Source organism: Wasmannia auropunctata, unplaced genomic scaffold (assembly GCF_000956235.1).
Source record: "Wasmannia auropunctata unplaced genomic scaffold, wasmannia.A_1.0 LD336041.1, whole genome shotgun sequence".
Taxonomy (NCBI): Eukaryota; Metazoa; Arthropoda; class Insecta; order Hymenoptera; family Formicidae; genus Wasmannia; species Wasmannia auropunctata.
This window is the reverse complement of record NW_012026849.1, coordinates 414,685-435,881: the sequence shown is the minus strand read 5'-3', so window position 1 is coordinate 435,881 and position 21,197 is coordinate 414,685. Positions and strand designations below refer to the sequence as shown.

The following is a 21,197-nucleotide window of genomic DNA, read 5'->3' as shown; positions in this document are numbered from 1 at the left end:
TCGTCGATTGAGAGATTATCCAAGACAGCCAACGACGCTCGCAGAACTCGAAAGAATTCTTCAAGAGATTTGGCAGGAAATTCCTCAAGATGAAATCAGTAGATGTATCAGTATGAGGAATAAACTGCTTGAGGTGATACGCCGAAGGGGCGGGAATGCCTCATACTGAGTAGTATGCGCACATACACCTACCCACCCATCCGCATTTCACAACCAATTGTCACCTATCCACACACACACACACACACACACACCCACACCCACACACACACACACATACCCACACACCCACACACACACACACACACACACACACACACACACACACGCACACACACACCACACACACCTCTGTATCTTTCAAAGCTTTTTTTGTTAGAAAGTAGGAAATTAATGTTGAATACGAAATCTCCGTTAAAATTTATTGAAAGTTGAAAAGTTATATTGGACGCGATCTATTTATATCGCGGAGATTTGTGCTGACCTTTTTGACAGAATTTTTCCTCAAACCCACATTATGAAGAAAACGTGACCGCGCGGCTTTTGAAGTTGCTCTTGTAAAGAAGTCGGTTACAAGTTCAGGACGTCTTTTTCGACTGGCGCACACAAAGAACTACATGAGATATATATCTTCAAGCGTATCTTGAATCGAAGGAACGTGTAGGCATCGCGTTTCCACCCGTTCTACTTTTAACCCCGGGAAAGTTTACCGCGCCGTTTCGCAGAATAAATAGAAATTCGTAAGTTGGTTGCGCTAGCCGGTTACATTAAACTATTGCCTGGTGGGAGCCCCGCGGCTGCGCTGCATTAAACAAACGATATCGTGGCGTGCATGACGTTGATGTAACCGCCCCGCGCAGTACGAGGCATCTTCCGTTTCTCTCGCAAATTGAAACTTGCAATTCCGCCGACGGCTGAGGCAGCGTGCGCCCCGCAGCGCCGGGCTTATCTCGCATTTTTATGCGCAGCGTTGAAGACCCGAAAAAGAAAAAAAAACCAGATAAAAACGAAGAAGAAAACGCCGAGGCGAACGAGATAGATCTCAAACGAGCCGTGCAACTTTTAACGAGTCTCTCTCGTCCCCTCAAAAGCGTTTTCCGTATCCTCCGAGATACCTCCGCGATCGCGACGCGGCGATTATTGAATTGTTTTGTGAGGGAGATGAAAAAAGGGGGGGGGAAGCAAAGTAGCTGTACGTATGAGGAATTGTCGTCGCTATCTGTGTTCCTGTTTCTTTTTTAGTTACCGATTTTGTATGACGTATAAAAGAATCGACAGCGATATTAAAAGATTTCCTTATATTATTTCGCATTTTGTAAGCTCCTCTACCATGTCTCATCGTTTTCGGGACATTTGTAATCGCATTTTGAATTTCTCTTTTATAATGTTACTTAATGCAACCGTCGTTTTGCCTCAGAACATGACTGAACGTATAGTTATAAAAGGGGAATCTCAATTTCTTTTCTTTATTACAGCTTGCACAAGAAGAAAACGTATTGCAGATTCCATATTATTTTTAAATTGAAAACAGATGTATTGGGATTTTAACTCGTGACGTCACACGCCCAGTATGGCCACCTCGATAAGGACACTGCTGTGACGTATAACCTAAGGCTACAACCTTTTGTGCTTATTAGTATTAATTAAGTAATTCTTCGAAGATGCGTTTAAGTATCAAAGATATTTGTGAGATATTTGTGACTAATTGTGAGATGTACGTCCTTATCGAGGCGGCCATATTGGGCGCGTGACGTCATCACGAGTTAAAATCCCAATAGATTTCTACAATACAATTTCGATTAATAAGTATTCAATAATTTTATCTATTCGAATTTAACTAAAAAAGTTGTTGTTACTTAATAAAGTTTTGCTTGGTAAAAATGCTTTAAAAAAGAGCTTTAATATACATAAAAATAGTTACTTTAATATTGGATAATTTTAGAACTAGATTATTTTTTCACCAATTTTTCGCCAAAAAATTGATTGAGAATTTAAAGAATCTATTATTAATAGCGATTACAAAGATGGAATCATCGTGTTTCAAAGGATAAAATAGACCTTCTTTCATCTTACATTGATAATTCTTTCCTCTATAACCGCGTTCAATCATGCGAATTCACCTGGTATCGACAAGAAACGATTTCGGTCGCAAGCAATCGACCTTTCAAATACGAAACCGTCGATTTGACGAAATCTTGCGTTGAACGCACGAAAGTGAGAGACGTTTATTCGATGGAAAAATACAACAGCCGTTGGCGAAGTCTTTTTTCAAACATCGCGATCGTGCAGATCGAGAGTGAGCTATCCCGCGTATCTGATTTCCTCCCAAATCTTGCGTTTCGTAAAAATCTTCGCGTTTGGAGTAAAAGATGCGTTTTGTAACAGATAAAGTTGCGTGCAAATCCGCAAGATTTCTTGACATGCGTTTTTTCGATAGTTTCCCTCTAAAAGTATTTCTTCCTTCCGTTTTTCTCTATTTGCGCAAAGATATTTCTGAACCACTTGATATTAGTATTTTAAGTCGTATAGAGAACATGTTCTAAATATTTTACAGTTAATATTTGGTAATATTTGTCTCTATATAATATTATAATAATTACAAAAAGGTATTAATTATTATATCCTTCTAGGAAGTAATATCCTCTTTGCAAGAGTTTGTGTGTGTGTGTAAATAAGTATGAATAAAAGATAGACATAAATTTAAGATACGAGACGCATATGTATATATTTATGTTATACACCTCATATGAAAATATAAAGTTCTTTCAGTTTTAACGAGATTAACAATAATTCAGATTTCAAAATCTTCCCAAGATTTCTAAAAAAAATTCGATCTGTAATTATTCAGAAATAATTTATGAATAAGCTGAGATTTTTGTTAATAAAGTCTCAGTATTGAAAGAATGAAATTGAAAAAATTTGTCAAGACAGAGTCGTAATAACGCAGCTGTCTTTTATATATTTTTCGAAGACGCTGAGGTTTCTTTCATATTTGCGAAAAAAGTCTATTAAGTCTGAAAGAACAGAATTTTTTTCGCGTCTTCGACACGCAAGTTAAGAGTTCCAAGCATATATATATTCCTCTTTAAATATAAATTAAAACTGAAGTGTATATAGGCATCATGAATAAATTAACAAGGATGTGAATAATAATCAGAAAAAAGTTTCTGTGACTAGCAGTAATATATAACAATTATGTAACTGGCGCAACAAAATTACAATTTTTGAATTAGAAAAATGCGAAAAAGTAATAAACGTGAAAGAACTGAATTAGAATTAAAGAGCTTTTCCAATTTCAAAGAATATGAACTGCAATCAGAATGCAATTAAATATTATTTAGACTCTGACATTTAAAGTAAATGCTTCTCGTTGAATTCCTATCAAAATTTCTTTTTTCATTCCCAATAGGAAGCCGTATTGCATTCATATCGAATTCTACGATCAAATGCAATGGAATGTCACATGTCGACTTTAAAAGAGGATCTCTCTTTCCTCTCCCCTCCCCTCCCCTCTCTCTCACAGTTTTGTGCGAGGGTTAGTCGGAGCTAGATGGAAATTTACAAGATCATATCCCTTTATGAGATTCTTCCCGTTCTTTTCATCGCAGCTCATAGCCACTCTTTGAAGGAGAATCGCTTAATTGCGCAGTGCCATCACGAACTCCGGCAGAATAAAAGCTTTTCCTGGTCGTTTCGCTGAATAAGAATGAGCTGCGCGGCGATATCGATTAGTACACACTCTGTCGAGAGTCTAGAGAGAGAGAGAGAGAGAGAGAGAGAAAAATAGAGTCCTGTTTTACTTGCACGTTTAGCATTACTTTCTTATTGAGAAAAATGTAAAGTTCTCAGTTGAGATATAAGAAAAAAAAGCACACACAAAGAGGGATTACAATTAAACTGTAATAACAGAACTGATAATAGCAAAAAGAAAAACTTAATTCCTACACATTAAAAATTTTTCTTTCATATATTAATTTTTGTTTCGGTTTTGGCTAAAAACATTTTATAAAAACAAACTTACGGAACTGCGTTTAAAAAACGTGTATAACTTGAGCATTAGAGATTTCTTATTGCGTAAACAAATTATATAAATTTTATCGTTGTAAATTGTATAAAAGTTAGAATTAAGAAAATTCCGCGAGACTACGATAAACTCGCAGGCTCGCGCGTTCACGCTATTGTTATCGTACTTTAGTTACTAGGAAAACTCGTGTTATAGGCGAATGAACACAGGACGGAATAACGAAACGCGATAATTAAGTTAAATCGCAGTTCCGTAAGTAAATAGAAATTAAAAGGTTACACGGTTAAAAAATTATGTCGCGGCCGGCTAGCTAGGGAAAACAATAATTGGTCGGACGGGCCATAAGTAAGCGAGAATTAAAACTTTTATTATTACATTTCTAAGTTTTGTTGAGAAAAGGAAGAAAATATGATGTAAGTTATTACATCTCTTCTCTTTCTTTCTAGAAACTTTTTGCAAATTCCTCACGTAGTCATTAAGATAAGAAAAAAAGGACTTTAAACTAATTTCTTTTAGAATGTTTGAGTATTTTGTGGAAAGTCTGCATATTTTAAGTTCGGTCGACAGATTCCGTATTTTTCTCTCTGTCTTTGCAAAGGTAATAGTCAAGCAAAATTCTTTATTCTTTCGAAGAGCATCAAAAATTTTGATGAGAAATCAGCTGCGTAAAAATTTATTCTTAAAAAATTCATCAACTTTTTTTTTTAAATCATGTGAAGTTACAGAATGGCGCAACGTCGATAACAAACTTGGGTGATTATTTGCCGAGAACGTAAGTGTTCAAGTCGCACAAGAGAGACGTGAGTTCTTGTTGTAGAATCAAGTTTTTGAAGTTACCGCAAGAGAAAGACGAGGTAACTTTACCAGACGCGTGAGGTGGGTTGGAAATTCGCCCGGCAGCAACGGAAAGTATGCCAGTTAAGACCGTGCGATATTCAGTAGAATTACCGAGGCGATTTACCCTGATTTCCGGCGGTTTACCGAGATGACGATACCTAGATCGTGGTTGGTGCGGCGCACGGTCACCCGATGCAAGCATTCGAAGCACGACCAAATTTCGACGTATAGTGCAGCAAGGTCGCATTAAAGCGCAAGTGTGCTTCCATTCTAACCGTCACTTTCTGCAGGGCGACGTAAGTCTCGCCCTGTGTAAGCCGACATAAGCCAGTGAATGAAAAGTGCCGCGCACTTGTTTTAATTCTAATTGCAGCTCTCGCGTCTCTCGATTTAGCTATATCTGCTAAGGTACCACGAAATCGAGGTCGACGAATGGTGTCGCTTTAAGATAGTACACATATATTGATCGTGAATAATCGACGACTTATTTTCCGAAAGCGTAAAAACGGTCCGTTTATTTTGGAGAGTATCAACATACGTTTTGTACCAGATTAATTTGCTAGATTACAAGGGACAGTTTTTCGGTGCATTTTTTAAGTTTAAACTTATCACGTCTGATGAACAAGCAAATTAATTTCTTGCGTGACATAACATCTCGCGAAAAATAATTTTTGGAATATAAGGCCGTAAAAAAGAAGGCATAAATCAGAGAAATTATATAAATATTTACAACAGTAGAAGGAGAAATTATACGAAAGTATTTACAACGAAAGTATTTACAAGTATTTACAATCTTCGTTTTGTGAATAAATTAAAATCGCTTATAATTCATTTAATTAGATTTATATTTTGAAACATTAAAATTAAATGAATGTTTATCATTAATCCAAATTTCTATATATTATATTTATAGAAAATTAATACAGAAACATTATTGCACAGTATTGTGATTTCTGGTAATCAATCTAGTGACTAATATTTTAAAAATATGTATCAAAACTGACTTGTGAGTATGAAGAATTGATGTGTACAACAGACTTCGGCTTTCAATGGCACCTGACTGTACGAGATAATAATAACGATTACGCGATCTAGATGATTTATAACGCTGACTGATGACTTTAGCTCGTCATCTTTTTCACGAACTTTTTCACTCGGCTGGAAGAAAGACGATGACGGCGAAGGATCACGAAGGTTAAGCCAATTTTGACAAGGGCGATACATCACGTAACGCGCGACCCTTCCGCCAAACATTCCCGACCCCTTCGTATGAGCGTAACAACCTGTCCGAGGGATGACACTTCCTTGCCTACGCTGTCGGGCCTTCGACCCTATTCACACGTAGAAAATGCTCAAAGAAATCTTTGATCGCGGTTATTGGACTTATATCCGCAACGATTGAAGGATTTAGGTTTCGAGTCGCGATATAAAAGAGAGATATTACTCGTTTAACAGATTTAGACAAGCGTATGTTTGGTTTTATATATTAAATAATGAAAATAAACGATTATTAAAATTGAAATGTTTAAGAAGTAAAATTTCTCTTCAAGATAGAAATTTTAAAGCGACAATAACGCGATAGAAATGGAAATATAACGGAAGTAGAAAACACGTTATCGCGAGTGATTGTATTTAACACAAATTTTAATTTATCACAAATGCAATTGTGTGTTTAAATGTATTTTAAATTTTGTGCAATTTTGTAGTATTAGCCATTTTGAATACTGCATCATAAACGCAAGCCTCTCAACTAGTTAATATCGCGAGCTTGCCATACTGCATTTTCGAGTAACCTTCTATAGCGCGGAAAATTAAGCTCTCCGAAATTGTAACAGTTCCGAACTCGACTTTGGCAAGAACCGCAGATGCTCGCACGCGGAGTAAATGCGCACACTTAACGGAGAGTAGGAGAAGGGATAGAAGGTGGTATTAATTATTTCTCTAGTAGCAAACTCTCCCTGTTTGCGATCCACTCGACCTTTTGCTCGCGATGCGCGTACATGTACTTACAACACATGTTGCACGTCGTTTTGCTGGAGGGGGAGGAGGAAAAAAGGGAAAAATCGCGAGTAAGCCATGGGAAAAAAGGGGAGAAATCACAGACGAGAAGATCGATCCTCATTTTCGCCGCGCCGATGGATACGAGAGAAATACTCGCTCGGTTCTATATCGGAATCTTTCGTCGGTTGCGAATCGATATTCGCGTTCGCTAAAAAAGGAAACTCAACACCGGTCGTTTACAGCTAAATTTAGCTAAGTAAATTTTCCGCCGTCCGTATCACTAGTAAGATTGCGAGAAAAAGACGAATAGTGAATCTCTAAGAGATCGGGTTTATTTAATCCAAACTTATTGGCGCGAACGAGCTTTAATGAGATGTAAACATTGGGTGGTAATTGCATCGTTTTCTCAAAGTAGAGCGGACGACAGAGACGTATTACGTTTTTACTTTATTTTGTTTTATATTATCTTGTTTTGAAATCCACAACGTATTTTACAATTTATCGATGCATATCAAGATTTTCATTTTGCATCAAGAAATATTGGTATGGAAATCCTTTAGTAAAAATATTCCAAATACGCCTGTATGTGTACATGCGCATGCATGTATGATAGAAATTGTTTCAAGATACTTCGTATATTGAATATTTCAAATAATTTCTTTCATAATAAAAATCGGTATGACCAACATTTGCGAATTGTGAAAACTGCGCAATACAGATACGCCGCTCAATAAGAAATATTTCAACGATTTATTTCGTTGGTTTCCAAAATTTTGTTTTCCATGTTTTTCATTCAAGTAACTTGCTAAAACTATAGAACTAAACTATAGAACCGAATCATCTAACAATACGAAGTTTCGATTGTAAGTTCAAACATACTTAACTGGAGGGAAACAGCGACTTCGAAGAATAAAAAAGGATACTCGAGGGAATTGAAGTATATATTGAGAGCATTTCTTATTAAGAAGAAGTACTTTTAGAAATTAATTTAAGCTTGTAATCTGCAGTAAAATCTTTTCCTGTGTAATTTGAAGAAGTTGTTGCGTTTACATTAATTTTTTTTTTGTTCTTCATAGCTTAGCAGATTCGATGAAGGTGCGTAAAGACAGAAAGTTTAAGTAGCTCGATATTGAATGCTTAATTTGCAAACGAAGTGAAAGCTAGGTCTGTTTTGACATATAGGCAAGTGTAAAAGTTTAAATCACTTTCGGGAAGCAAAGGCGAAAATGTCGATCTCTCGATGTCAAAATTCCGGTGTCAGAAAACAGACAGATATATGGAAGTTCAAAATTGAAGTATACAAAATTGAAATTGACAGATTTGCGTATGTTTTCCCTGCTAGAAAAAAAACCAAAATAATATGAACGAGTTACTGGAGATTATTGAAACGATTCACTATTAATCCTAACATAATAGTAGTATTTATATTCTTCTTGCATTAAATTTGATTATTTAAGATTAATTCAAATTAACTAAATTATTTATTGTAATGTTTACTCAAATATAAGAATATGTAATATTATATTGTACGGAGGATTTAAATATATATTGCGACTGTTAAATGATTATATAAAGATTCAATGAAACAACAAAGTGAGAATGACCCGCGTGTATCACTATTAGATAACAGATGTCAACACTGTTAAATCTATATAGTGTCAAACTGAGCCTTATTTAAGTCGTCATTTACTTAATAAATAGTTATTTTTTACTAAAACAATGAAGTAAATAATTTACAACAGTCTAAATTTGGATTAAATTCCATTTGTCTTATTTAAAAATAACTATATTGTTTTACAATTAAAAGTAACTATTTATTAAGTAGGAGCAGCGGCGACTTAAATAAGGTTGAATTTGACACTATAGGTTTTAACAGTAAAGTTAAATCGTATTGGAGGCAGATTTTCAGTATGCCATGTCAAGCCGAATGGCTTACCTTCTCAATAAGAAATACGTCTCACTTTTGCTTACACATCATATATTGTGACAGATCTGTGGTCATGCTTTTGCGCGATAAATCCTTATGACATAACGTCGCCAACGATAAACTTACAACTGGGAGCCTCTTCGCCGATTACGCCTTTCTTCGTCGGGTACAAGAACGGGTTGGGACACAGGCGGTGCCACCGCAGGTGCAGATGACGAGTCTAGCTTAATCATCTTCTCATCGTCGGCCGCGTCGTAGGGCATCAACGGTTTCACGGCGCGGAAGGAGGACCTGCGAGCTGCAGGCCGCTCTTCAGGTTCTCGGGAGCCTGCGAAGAAGCAGACGACCAACGACGTTTTCAGGCCAACCGTATTATACTTGAAATATTAAATGTGAACCGGTATATAGCGAGTAAATCGTCTTGAATAACGAAGTCTATGCTGATATAATGATAGTAGAGATAAAAGAGTAACATGGATTTTTTTTTTTATATAAAACGCTCGGAAGACATAAGAGGCTATAAAATATATTTTAAAGCTATAGCAGATAGATTTATATATCGGAAAATTGAAACAGATCAGTTTTACAGATAAAACGTTTCAATATCACATTTATATCTGCAACTGAAATATTTTCCCTGGAAATGTTTTCATTAATCATTAAAACGCGCAATAAATAAAAATCATTGCAATTATATGTGAACGAACATACGATCAATTTTATTAAAAAAAAAAAATTTTTTTAAATTTATTGTTTTAATTTTCTTTATATTCAGAAATAATAAAGTAATCTGATATCGAAATATCGAAATATCCAGTTACTGCACAAAGATTTCAAAGGAGTTAAACATATTTGGAAGGAATAAAACAGTTGAAATGGTTGTTTTCACACCAAAGTATGATGCGGGTCGAATGCCAATGTTGTTTCTCTCTGTAACACGGGAAGTGGAGTTTTCAGCTCTTGCTACACAGAGAAACAAGTATTGGTCACATTTTATACGGGTTGTTTGAATAGGGGTATTTTTGTGTAAAGAGAGAAAAAACGAAATATCAACATTAAAATAACGTTATAACTGATTAGAGAAAGAGAGAGAGAGAGAGAGGGAGGGAGGGGGAAGAGCGAGAAGAAACTAAAAAAATCTTTGACGATTTAATCCGGTTAAAAGTAGATAATCAAACCTTATTTCTCGCCGTTTTAACCTTCGTTTCTTTTTGAACGAACTTTAATTTGCATTATCAAGTTAATATTAAAATATTAAAAATTGAAAAGTTATAAAAGACCCGCAAATTAAATTTTTTGCGAAGATTAAAATTTTCATTTAAAGAGACTATAATAAAATCGATAAAATGTCATTTTATCTGCATACAATCGTATATTCTTTATATTTTCAAACTGTAGCGTGATAATGTGTGTAATAATGCGACAGTGCATTTTCTTAAGCGATCCGCCGCGAGTTGCCTCGAAAAGGGAATTTCTCGCTTGGTTTCCCGATTCATATGCAATGCTGCAAAATTCAAGTTTTGCCGGTCAAGGTTTGTTTTACCGTACCTCCGGTATTATTTTGTGCAATATCAGCACTTAACCGGCGAAATTCTGTACGTTACATCAAGCCAAGTATCGAATTGAGGCTATACACGTTTCGCCACGGGAAAATGGGAAATTTTAGAAGCATCCGAATAACCGATCAAATACGTATGCATGCATGGGTAGTGATGGCTTTGAAACCGCGTTACGCTTCTCCGTGACGCATCAGAAATAGTTTTCCACTGCAGAAAGTTCGTTGCAAGTTCGTCGCGTGCAGGGTTTTTCAATAGAGCGAGGCAGGGTGGGTGGTTGGGAGGGAGGGAGGGAGGGAGAGAAAGGAAAGAGAAAAGCAGCAGAATTTCTATGCCGAGTACGAGATGGTTGTTTAGTGCTTCCGATCACGCAGACTGGTAATATGCGTGCGCGCACTGTTCAAGTTACACAATTATATATAGAAATGTATCTCAGGCGATATACGCGACACACACGTCCGACAGACGCGACTGAATTGAATGCATGAAAATGGGAATTTCTGAAACTAGTTTCCGCGCGCGCGCGCGCGGTCGCTATATTTAAAGTTGTAGTCCTCCGCGGAAAATTTTAATGGCATCCCGAGCAACTGGTTACCGCAACAATTTGTTGATGTACTGCGTGAAATTTTCATCAAGTTTTACCTCAAAAACTCGCGGCAAGCACGATATATAGGATACCGTTTTGAGACATTTAAATTACGAGTCTCCTCCCCGGGAAATTAATTGAATTGGAAGGTCGCGGTTTGTAAATATTGTAAATCGAGAGACCCCCCTCCCCCCGTACGTCACGTGCGCTGTTGCTAAACGTTTCTCGCGGCGGCGGAAAATGTCGAGCGAACGGACGGGGCCGCGTCAACCGCGGTCGAAATATGTTTAGCGAAAATCGGCTTACTCATTTCCTCCGGATCAGTTGCTTGCTTTTGATGGCGAAACACATCGAGAGAGGTATAGGACGCCCGCATTCGCGTAATGGAGCGAATTGTTTCTACAACGAAACAGAGGAAGCTGCGGAACAGAACGAACAATACACACAGGATAGAGTTACCGCTGCTCGACAAGGTCTATTCGATTATCCTAGCCGGCAGGTTTCGCCGCCCTTAGGGATCCCTTAGAACGCGCAGCACCATCTCTAACTTGCCGCGGATGCCGTTGCGATAACTCGTAAACGCGCAATATGCGCAAGCAGAGAAATCGGAGCACGTGTTGCCAGCTCGCTATCGGGAGGGAAGCGAAGGAGTTGGAAATTTCGGCGCGCCTTCGCGCCAGGATCGAAGAGCCGAGAGCTAAAGTTCCTCCCGGGAATAGCCCGGGAGGTCAAAGATAGCGCTTTAACGAGAGAAATTACGACGAATTATGCGTGCATATACGTAACACAGTATACGGCTAGCGATATAAATATCTCCCGTTATTTTGGAGAAACGTCTGAGGGGTGATTTTTATGCGAGATTATATTTTAAATATGGAGCAAAAATGTATGCGATGGGAAATATTAATCCTATAACGCGTATTGTATTTTATATCGAATGAATATTAAAAAATGATATTTTTCTACTAGAGAATACATTCAAAGCCAAAATTACGTGTTTATAATGTGCATGCTATTGTAGATAGGGGAGATCGGGGCTCGTTGACACAAGAGGCAAGTTGGCATTGCGTTCCGTTCATGTATTTATGATTAAAGAAACAATAAAAAAGTTATCAAACAAGTATTTTAGTAAAAAATGAGAAAAATCTGATTCAAGAGGAGGCAAGTAAATTTTCGAGTGTTTCGAAATTTCGTCCTAATGTTCTTCAGCTGATGGAGAGAGTAAATCTAAGTGATGTATTATTAGAAGTTAAAACAAAAGTTATTTGTTATACAATATGTTAAAACAAAAGTTTTTGTTATACAATATGTTATTTTGAGTAATAACCATAATTTATTATAATAAAATGATTTAAATTATATGTCTGTAAGGATAGGGCTCATATTTAAGGTTAGCTTATAGTTTAATTTACTATAAGAAACGTATAACCTTTCAATTACAACTTAATTACGACAAAACGTTTTTTATTTAATATTTCTGTATTGAAATAAGCTACATCTAAAATAGTTTACATTTATTATTCTATAGCATCTTGCTATTTGATCATTACAAAATAACTCTAAAAGATGCGATCAGTTTTTACTTCTATCATGTTTTCATTAATTTAATATTGGAATTTATCGCTTAAGCAACTTACACTGTGATATGTGTCAATTTACCCGGCTATCGGGGTAAATTGGCTACATTGCAGCATGTTCGTATTTCACTTACTACAAAGAAACTATACAGTATACAGAATCGTTCCTGGCATGAAAATGTAGAGAAAGATTCATTCTACCATATTAATATAGTTTAATCAATAGTTTAATAAATAGTTGTTTAGAAACAGGAATGTCTAAATTGTGAAAACTGTGCCAACGAACCCCGGTCTTACGTGTAAAATGTAGTAAAGAAAAATTATTTCTTCAAAGATTATTAGAAGATAATTTTTTTTTGTATCTTTTCTTAATTGTGCCGCGCGCGCATTTTTTTGTATTCGAGTATAATTGTAAAAAGGAAGGCCTGCGTTGTAAATTAACATCGCGAGAGCTTTCTCTCGCGAAAACCGAGGAATAAATGTAATCTCATCTATCACAATGAATCATTCAACGCACCTTGCGCCGAAATAGAGGCTCTTTGCTGGGCGGCGGCGATGGCCATCGCGTTAAGACCGCTACTACCGGGCACCGCGTAAACGTCGTAGGCGGACGCTCGTCTGGGTAATTGTACCGGAAGGCCTAGGCCGGTGTCGGGATGCGTGGGCTGCGCTCCGCCGGCAGCCATCGCGGCCGCCGTTTTGATTTCATCGTCATAAGACCTTTGCCTGGTCACGCGAGATTTACGGCGTACCGTACCGCCCCCGCGACGAGCGCGACGTCGACGTTCCTCCTCGTCGTCCAGATCACCGCCTTCCTGCTCGATCGCTTTATCGAGGAAATTGAAAGATGACGTTAGGATTTAAATGTAAATTGAAAAACGATTCGGTTAACGTAGAAATTCGAAACTTATTTTGATCTTGAATAACACGTGATTTTGTGACAGAAATAGCATGTTCTCGTTATGCGATGGCAAATTGCTTAATTATAGTAGCAAAGTAAAACAATTTTTATATGTCTAAAACATATAAAAATTAGAGGTGTGCGAATCAAACATTTGCATGGTCCAATCGAATCGAATCGAATCTCAGCTTTAATTCGAATACGAATCGAATTTGAATCAAATTTTCCCAGATTTATAGTACATGTTAATTTAAACAGAATAAATATCAAAATTTATGATTTACGTTATTTTACGCAATGATTTAAACTGAAGACCTATTTTCGAACCTGTTTTAAATCTCATTAACAAAGGATCACGATTTTATGTGATGTTTTGAACTAGAAAATATGTAATTAATAATATGTGTACACACGAATAGTTAGATTGCTTTAGAATATTTTATTAATCTATATGGATACATTACATACATAAAAAATACTTACTTATTTATTAGATAAGAATAATTGGTCGCGCGGGAGATATAAATGGAGCAAATAAATAGGTGATCGATTCAAAATCGAACCACTGTTGATTCGAAATTCTCGAATTATTTGATTTCGAACCTAACAGATTCGAAAACGAACTCGAATCGAATCCACTGTGATTCGATTCGAATTCGATCTATTCGCGCACCTCTAATAAAAATGTGTTTCTGCGAAAATATATTTATTTATTTTACAGAATATAAGTAATTGCATGATAGTCTTTAACGTTAAAAGCACATTTCGAGAAATCGTTCTTAAAATTAATAGACAAATCAAAGTTTAAAAAGCTTGAAGTTCAAAACGATTTGTCGAACAAGAATAAGCCTAATTTTATGATACATGTTAATAGTAATAATGTCATATTACAAAATTTTTTTCCATAGAAAAGATTAAGAAAAAAAATCAGCTATATAATTTCTCGTTTCTTCGATTGTGTCGTAACACATATCACGGGGTCATTACGCGAAATGTGAAACATCTGTGGTATGAAGGAGCAACAGATATCTCGTATTACGAACGAATAAAATCCTTACCGCCCGTCTGGGCCGGCATGACGACCCTCTGAGGGCTGGTCGCTCTCCCTCTATCGGAGGCCTGATGGCGATCGGGCGAGCCGCCCCTCGACTTGCTTTTCCGGTCCAGGTCGCGTTCCCATCTGAGCTCCTCTCTCTGGCGTTCCCCTGCAACCTTTCGAAACTACAACATTACGATACAGAGATTAGGGCACGATGCGGGAAACGTCACCACATGTAGGCCGTGAGTAAGGGCGGGATGGAGCGTCCAAGCGTCCCCCAACAACACGGTATAAGGGCGGGCGGGGAGTGCAAATACAAGATTAGTAGGCAGCACAGATTGACACCTAGAAGCTAACAGTTAAATCAACGCACAGAGATCAACTATGACTCTGGGGGCGGGGGGGGGGGCGTTATGATTGCTCGAGTGATCGAAGCTGTGCGGTCGTATTCGTCGTTCAGATTTGAGATAAAGCTATTTCACCTTCTACGGCGATTCAATAACGCCGTAATCGAATACTATTTATAAAAGCTACATAATTTATTTCTGTTTATTTTTACTTTGTTTTAAATATACTAGAAATAAATATACGTATTATGAGATATATTACTCAAAAAGATTGAAAAATCGTTGAACGATCAAATTACGCGTCAAGTCTGATATCCGCGCAAGTTCTGAATATTTTTAGAATTTTTACAATCAAGAGCTGTTTGAGAAGGTACATAGTAGGTTATTTCTGTAAATAACTGCACGAATGGATTGCACCGTGCTTTAATATAACGTGAATTCAATCCCGTGGATCTAAAATAACTCGCCCCCACACCGGCATATCGCAACAAAGACATTTCGCTCGGCGCTCGTAAGCTCTGAAGCCGGTGCACTGGCCTTTGATAATGAAAATTAATAGCGTCCTCGACACGCCTGCGGGCCAACAAGAAGGAGGGCCGCGGGAACACGGCTGAGAGTTCGCGATAATAATGAAACGGCCACATCCGAAAATTAACTTCGTCCCGGTCTTGTCACGCGATCCCGCCGCCCGCGCGGCATTATAATTGCACGTCGGCAACAATTAAAGCGCGGTGAGTAGGCGACGCGGGCGCCGCGCCGTGGTGCACGCTGGCCGTTGACCAAGTTCGAGAGAGTTTCGGCATTAAGGCCTCCATTATAGGGTCCGGGAGGTAACGAACAGGGCGCGCGATGCCGGGCACGTCTTTCTCGCTCGTCGGCTTGTGCTCTGCCTCTGCACCGGGGGGGATCCGGGATGCGGGCTCCACCGGCTCGATTCCGCTTTCGAGCACCTGTCGCGCGCATAAATATTCATGGTGATGCAGCGCGCGGGCGTGCGAAAACGTTATTTTAACGCGATGACGGCGACGACGGTGGCGAGGGTGCAGTGGCGCGAAGATGTCGTTCCTTCTCCCCCGCACGTCGTGATAATTTCCTCTCGGCGTAACCGCATTATAGCTACACGTCGTAGCTCGACGCAGCAGTAGCAGCAGCAGCCACGTCACGGTTCTGTTCGAAAAAGAACTGGGTCGCCATTTGCATCGCGATGTAACCTCGCGCACCCCGACGGTATTACTGGCCGATGATGATTTTCGAAGTGCAAGACACACGGGGGATACTCCTGGCGTGTTGCGCATCACTCAGGATGCTCAGCCGGCCGTAAATTATCCAATAGGCGTAGCCGGAACGTTTAAGTGCATGTAGGTAGCTAGGAAAGCTAGGCACCGTAATGTAGGACGCCTAGGTGGTATAAACACAAGTGCCAAATGCAATTTTAATCCGGATGCGGACGTGTTTGCATTCATAGCCGCCCGAGACGCTGAGAAGTGGTTTTACAGTTTTTTAGATCAAGACCGTTGAATAATTGAAGAAAAATTCAACCAAAAATTCAAAATTATATTTCAATTCTAACGAGCTTGTTTCTCACGAAATTAAGACAACATATAACAGTGACAATATAAGCTTGCAAGAAAATTATATAATAAAAGTAAAATCTTTTCGATTGAATATTAATGTCGCGTAATTGAAAGCACTGTTAACGCAATTAAAATTTTACGCGCACGGAAAGAACAATTTTGCTGAATCCATGGATCTGAAAATAATTTTTGTTCAATAATCAAAATAATTTTGTGCAAAAGTCAAAATGAATGCTACATAGTAAAAAACATTTTGTATTTAGGTATGTTGGAAACAGTCCACTCACGTTTTTATTAAAATTTTCTGTCGAATTCTTAATATTTGCTTGTTAAATTAACATAGGTAATGTGATTATGTTATTTAAATATTTTGTGTTAAATTGATATTCAATATTTCTCAGTGTCAAAACACAATTTATTAATTAAGTAAATAAATAACATAAAAATAAAGTAGTTTTAAACCGTAAATTCTACACTGAAAAAAGTAATCTTGCAATTATAGCGAGAATTATTTAGGTACAAAAAATTAGCTAAAACAAATAAGTGATTAGTAAGCGCTGCGATACCATATACGTTTTGTATTTAATCAATATAGATAACAGAGACAGAAATTATATCTGAACTATTTGTCAAATTTAGCAAGAAAGTTTCTCTATGACGTTTAATCAGTCCAAATTCCAATCATATTTGATTATGAAACTTATATTTTCTTGCATATATTCTTAGAATATTGCTGCTATAAATTCTATGTATAACAGACAATTTTTTAGCAGATACAAAAAACAGCAATATAATTTAAGTGTAATATTTAGAATTCTAGCTGAAACAACGAAACATTTCCCTGAGTGTAAGATAAATAAATAAAAGGTAAATAACTTGTTAATTTTACTGAAAAATAATGTTTTCACAATTTGTTTCCAAATTGTATTAAAGTGTTACATTTTTATAAATTTTTACATAATGTTTATGTTACTTTCTAATACATTCATCTTCCGTTAAATTAACACAAAAATTTGAGTGGACCATTTGGGACATGTGAGACGTGTTAAAAACACAAATTTTTCAACTTTGTAGAGTATCAAAACCTTTTTACAGCAATGCTTATTAGCTTCATCATTCCAACAAATTATTTTGATGATTCAACAAAAAAAATATTTTCAGTTCTGTATTTGGCAAAGAGACCAAAGTTTTGAGAACTTTCAACAAAATCGTTCTTTCCGTGCAGCGGCAATGCGATTGTACACCGGACTACCGCCGGTAACCGCGATTTTAATCGCGGGATCATTTTGACGTCTTTGTAGTTTAGCAATTATTTTTCGCACCGCACGCCTCCGCGATATCGCATTGCATTTCTGCAATTTCGCCGGCGGCACTGCTGCAGTCGTTCCATTCCATCCATCATGCGGCCCGTTTTAGCTCGCGGAGAAACCGGTGGCCGTGTGACGCGCGCGCGCGCGAACGGCAGCGAAGTGGATTGAATCTCGAGATGGAAAAAGCGCCAGCGACAATTACCACGAGGAAGATAAACGTGCCAGACGTCCTTCACTTGTGAGCGAGGCGTATCGCGGGCGAGTGACGCGCGCGTGAGCGAGAGCGAGAGCGATAAACTTCAGAATTAGCGTTTACCGTCGTAAATACGAGACCAGATCTCCTCTCGTGGGTTCGTCTATACGCCTACGTACGTGCATTTACGCACATACGTAGGACGTATTTCATTACGTCATGACAATTCCGACAAAACGGATTTACGATCCGGAATCCGCCCTTTCTTTTTGTGTTAAACTCGTCGGACAAACGGCGCTGACACATGCTGGCTGTCCAGAGAATCCAGACGTTATTTGACGAAAGGAAGATTTAACGGCAATTCATACTTGACGTATCCTGAATATAGGACGCGGAATGAAAAGTATAGAGGATAATTTCATTGAGTAATAACAGAGCGAAAATATTTCAATTCTATTTCACTATCTAAACAATGGTGTTAAAAATACAATAACCAATTACGGAAACGTGAGGTGACGCGTGTTGTATATACAAAATACGTATATCTGAATAGACGAATTTGTTAAACAAAAATTGAAAGCTGAAACGAGGGAAGGAGGGGGGAGGGGGAGGAAATGAACGCGGAATGTGAACGTAACGCGAGAAAAGGCAATTTTCGTAACGAAAACTATATGATTTTTTGATATTCTCGCGTGGTAAGCAATCCCGTACGATACGCAAACCGTATATATAAAGAATTTACCGTTTTTACTCCCTCATTTCTACGGAGACGTGCAGAAACACGCTCTCCTTCATTTCAATTTCACTCCACTTTCTTTCGTTTCCGCAACCGTTTCCGCCCGCGCGCGCACGGATCCGATTATTCTGCCAAGCGACAAAAACGACTGTCGATAAATTCTCGAGGTGAGACGTCTACCGGCGCTACGAAGTTGTCGGCTGGCACAATGTAAGTTTCAGCCTTAGAGTGTGCCGCGCGGCAATCAATAACCGAAGGTTCGATAAATTCAAGGGTATTGATTCACGTAAATGTCACATCTTGTAAACGCCAAGTAAGTCGCAGCGCGTAGAATGTGGGGCAATATAGTGATAGATAAGGAAGCGCCGGAGAAGCACATCAGCTAAACTATTGATAACGGCTGTACGATCTCCGCTTGACGCTACAAATCAAATGCTTTTCGAGCATTCTCTGATTGTGGTCAGTTGAAATTCTTTCTTCTGGATTCATCAATCAAGTGCTTCAAAACACTTTGCAGCGTCAAGTGGACTGCACTGCTGCATGAAATGTCAGCCAGAATGTAAGACTGCCGTCTCGTTTTTCTCTCGTACGTTAAAATTATCTGAAGTCTACATAGACTTTCTATCTCGCGACTTGGAAACAGCATGAGAGACAACGAGCTCTTTAGATTGTATCTCGAGGTCGTAAAACGCGGCTTTTTACGATGCATTTTCGTTCGTTCGTTCTCGAAGTCTACGATCCCTACGAGGCCGCGCGCGATAATTACGCGCCCCGATAATTGTCTGTCTGAGTGTCGAGTAATGAGAGAAGTCTGGGGCTGCGTAACACGTGCAAGACACGCATATTGGTGTGGCACTCGTTTCCGAGTACACGCGCGTGCGTGGGCACGCTCGCTCCCGTTCGCGTGACAAGTGCACACGATCTACGCGCGCAATGAGATCTCGTGGAGAGTAGTCGAGGTCCGCGTCGAGCCCGACACCGAGCGGGGAAAGCGCGCCTCGTTAAAGCCGCACGTGACGAGGACGGTCGTCGATATGATCGTCCGAACAATTTACGACCTCCCGTAAATTACCATAAGTCAGTCGAATATAAAGGGAGTAATGAGCGAAACGTGAGTCGATTCATTTGCAGTTACTGTCGTATTTTAAACAATATTACCGCGAGTGGTATTGTTTTCACTTTAGCGAAAAAATATGAGAGAATTTTTGAAAATTTATTAAAGCTAAAGTAACGCGGTATATATATTTTTGCCTCTTATTACCTGATTTATTAAATATTTTGTAGAGGTGTGTGCGTATCAAGCATTTGTCTGGTCGAATCGAATCGAATCGGATTTTTGATAACATGTTTGAAATCGAATCAAATCGAATCTCTTTAATTCGAATACGAATCGAATCTGAATAAAATTTTCTCAGATTTACATTACATGTTAATTTAAACGTAATAAATATCAAAATTTATGAATTACATTATTTTACGCAATGATTTAAACAAACTGAAGACCTGTTTTCGATTTACATCTCATTACAAAGGATCTTATGTGACACTTTGAACTAGAGAATATTAATTAATAATATGTGTATACACGAATAGTTCGAATGCTTTCAGAATATTTTCTATATTAATCTACGTGGATGTACATTACATATATTAAAAATACTTATTTATTAGATAAGAATAATTGATCGCGCGGGTGATATAAATGAAGCAAATAAAATAGGCGATTCGAAATCGAAACATTGTTGATTCGAAATTCTCGAACTATTCGATTTTGAATCTTATTATTACAGATTCGAAAACAAACTCGAATCGAATCCACTGTGATTCGATTCGATTCGATTCGAATTCGAACTATTCGCACACCTCTAATATTTTACTAAAAGTTATGACAAAATACGAGTCATATTATGGATAACAGTTTTTCTACGCAATTTTTACCATGTAATACCGTCGGGATTGATATTATAATAAAGGGTAAAATCACGTTGTGTAATCAGCGACGTTTTGACAGAGAGAGGGAGGAGATCGGGAGCGAGAAAGAGAAAGAGAGAACAACTTAAAAAGCAGCATTTATGATTAAAGAAAAAGCGACTTTTTTGTCCTTGCAGTCACCGCAGTCACTGCAGTCGGAACGGAATAATTTGAAATCCCTCTCGACGAGCGACCTGCACTTTGTTGCATAATGCAGGTGGTGTGCAAGAATCTTGGCGAATAGCATGGTGTATGCATTTGAGATAACAGCAAAGTGTAGCTTAAAGCGTTCAAGCGGACACTCAAAGCATATTATACGTTGACTCGTTCGGCAGCGGTAATACAGCAACCCTAATTTCAAACATGGCTGCACGAATATTCTCGCGTATAACAGTATATCTCTTAGGATGTTGAATTATGCACCTCGCTGGGAAAAGGGAATCTCGTGCGGTAGTAAATCGTGAGTTATAACATCGAAAGCCAGTCGAATGATACGGTGCGCACGTAAAAGCGTGGCCCTTATTTTTCATAATTTTGAAAATTTTATCTTTGTTTCTTGTGCAGTGGTAAAAACAAATGAATTTTAATTCCCATTAAATATATTAATTCTTCGAAGAT

The 21,197-nt window shown here is 38.1% G+C and overlaps 1 protein-coding gene across 1 annotated transcript in view; it reads right to left on the bottom strand.

Moving 5' to 3' along the window:
- The window catches only part of LOC105451885 (regulating synaptic membrane exocytosis protein 2), a 176,108-nt gene that overhangs the window by 73,705 nt on the left and 81,206 nt on the right, over nt 1-21,197 (bottom strand). Inside the window, 3 exon segments of the mRNA XM_011692600.1 lie at nt 8,916-9,117; nt 13,026-13,334; nt 14,468-14,630. Of these exon segments, the coding sequence (XP_011690902.1) occupies nt 8,916-9,117; nt 13,026-13,334; nt 14,468-14,630 (674 nt within the window).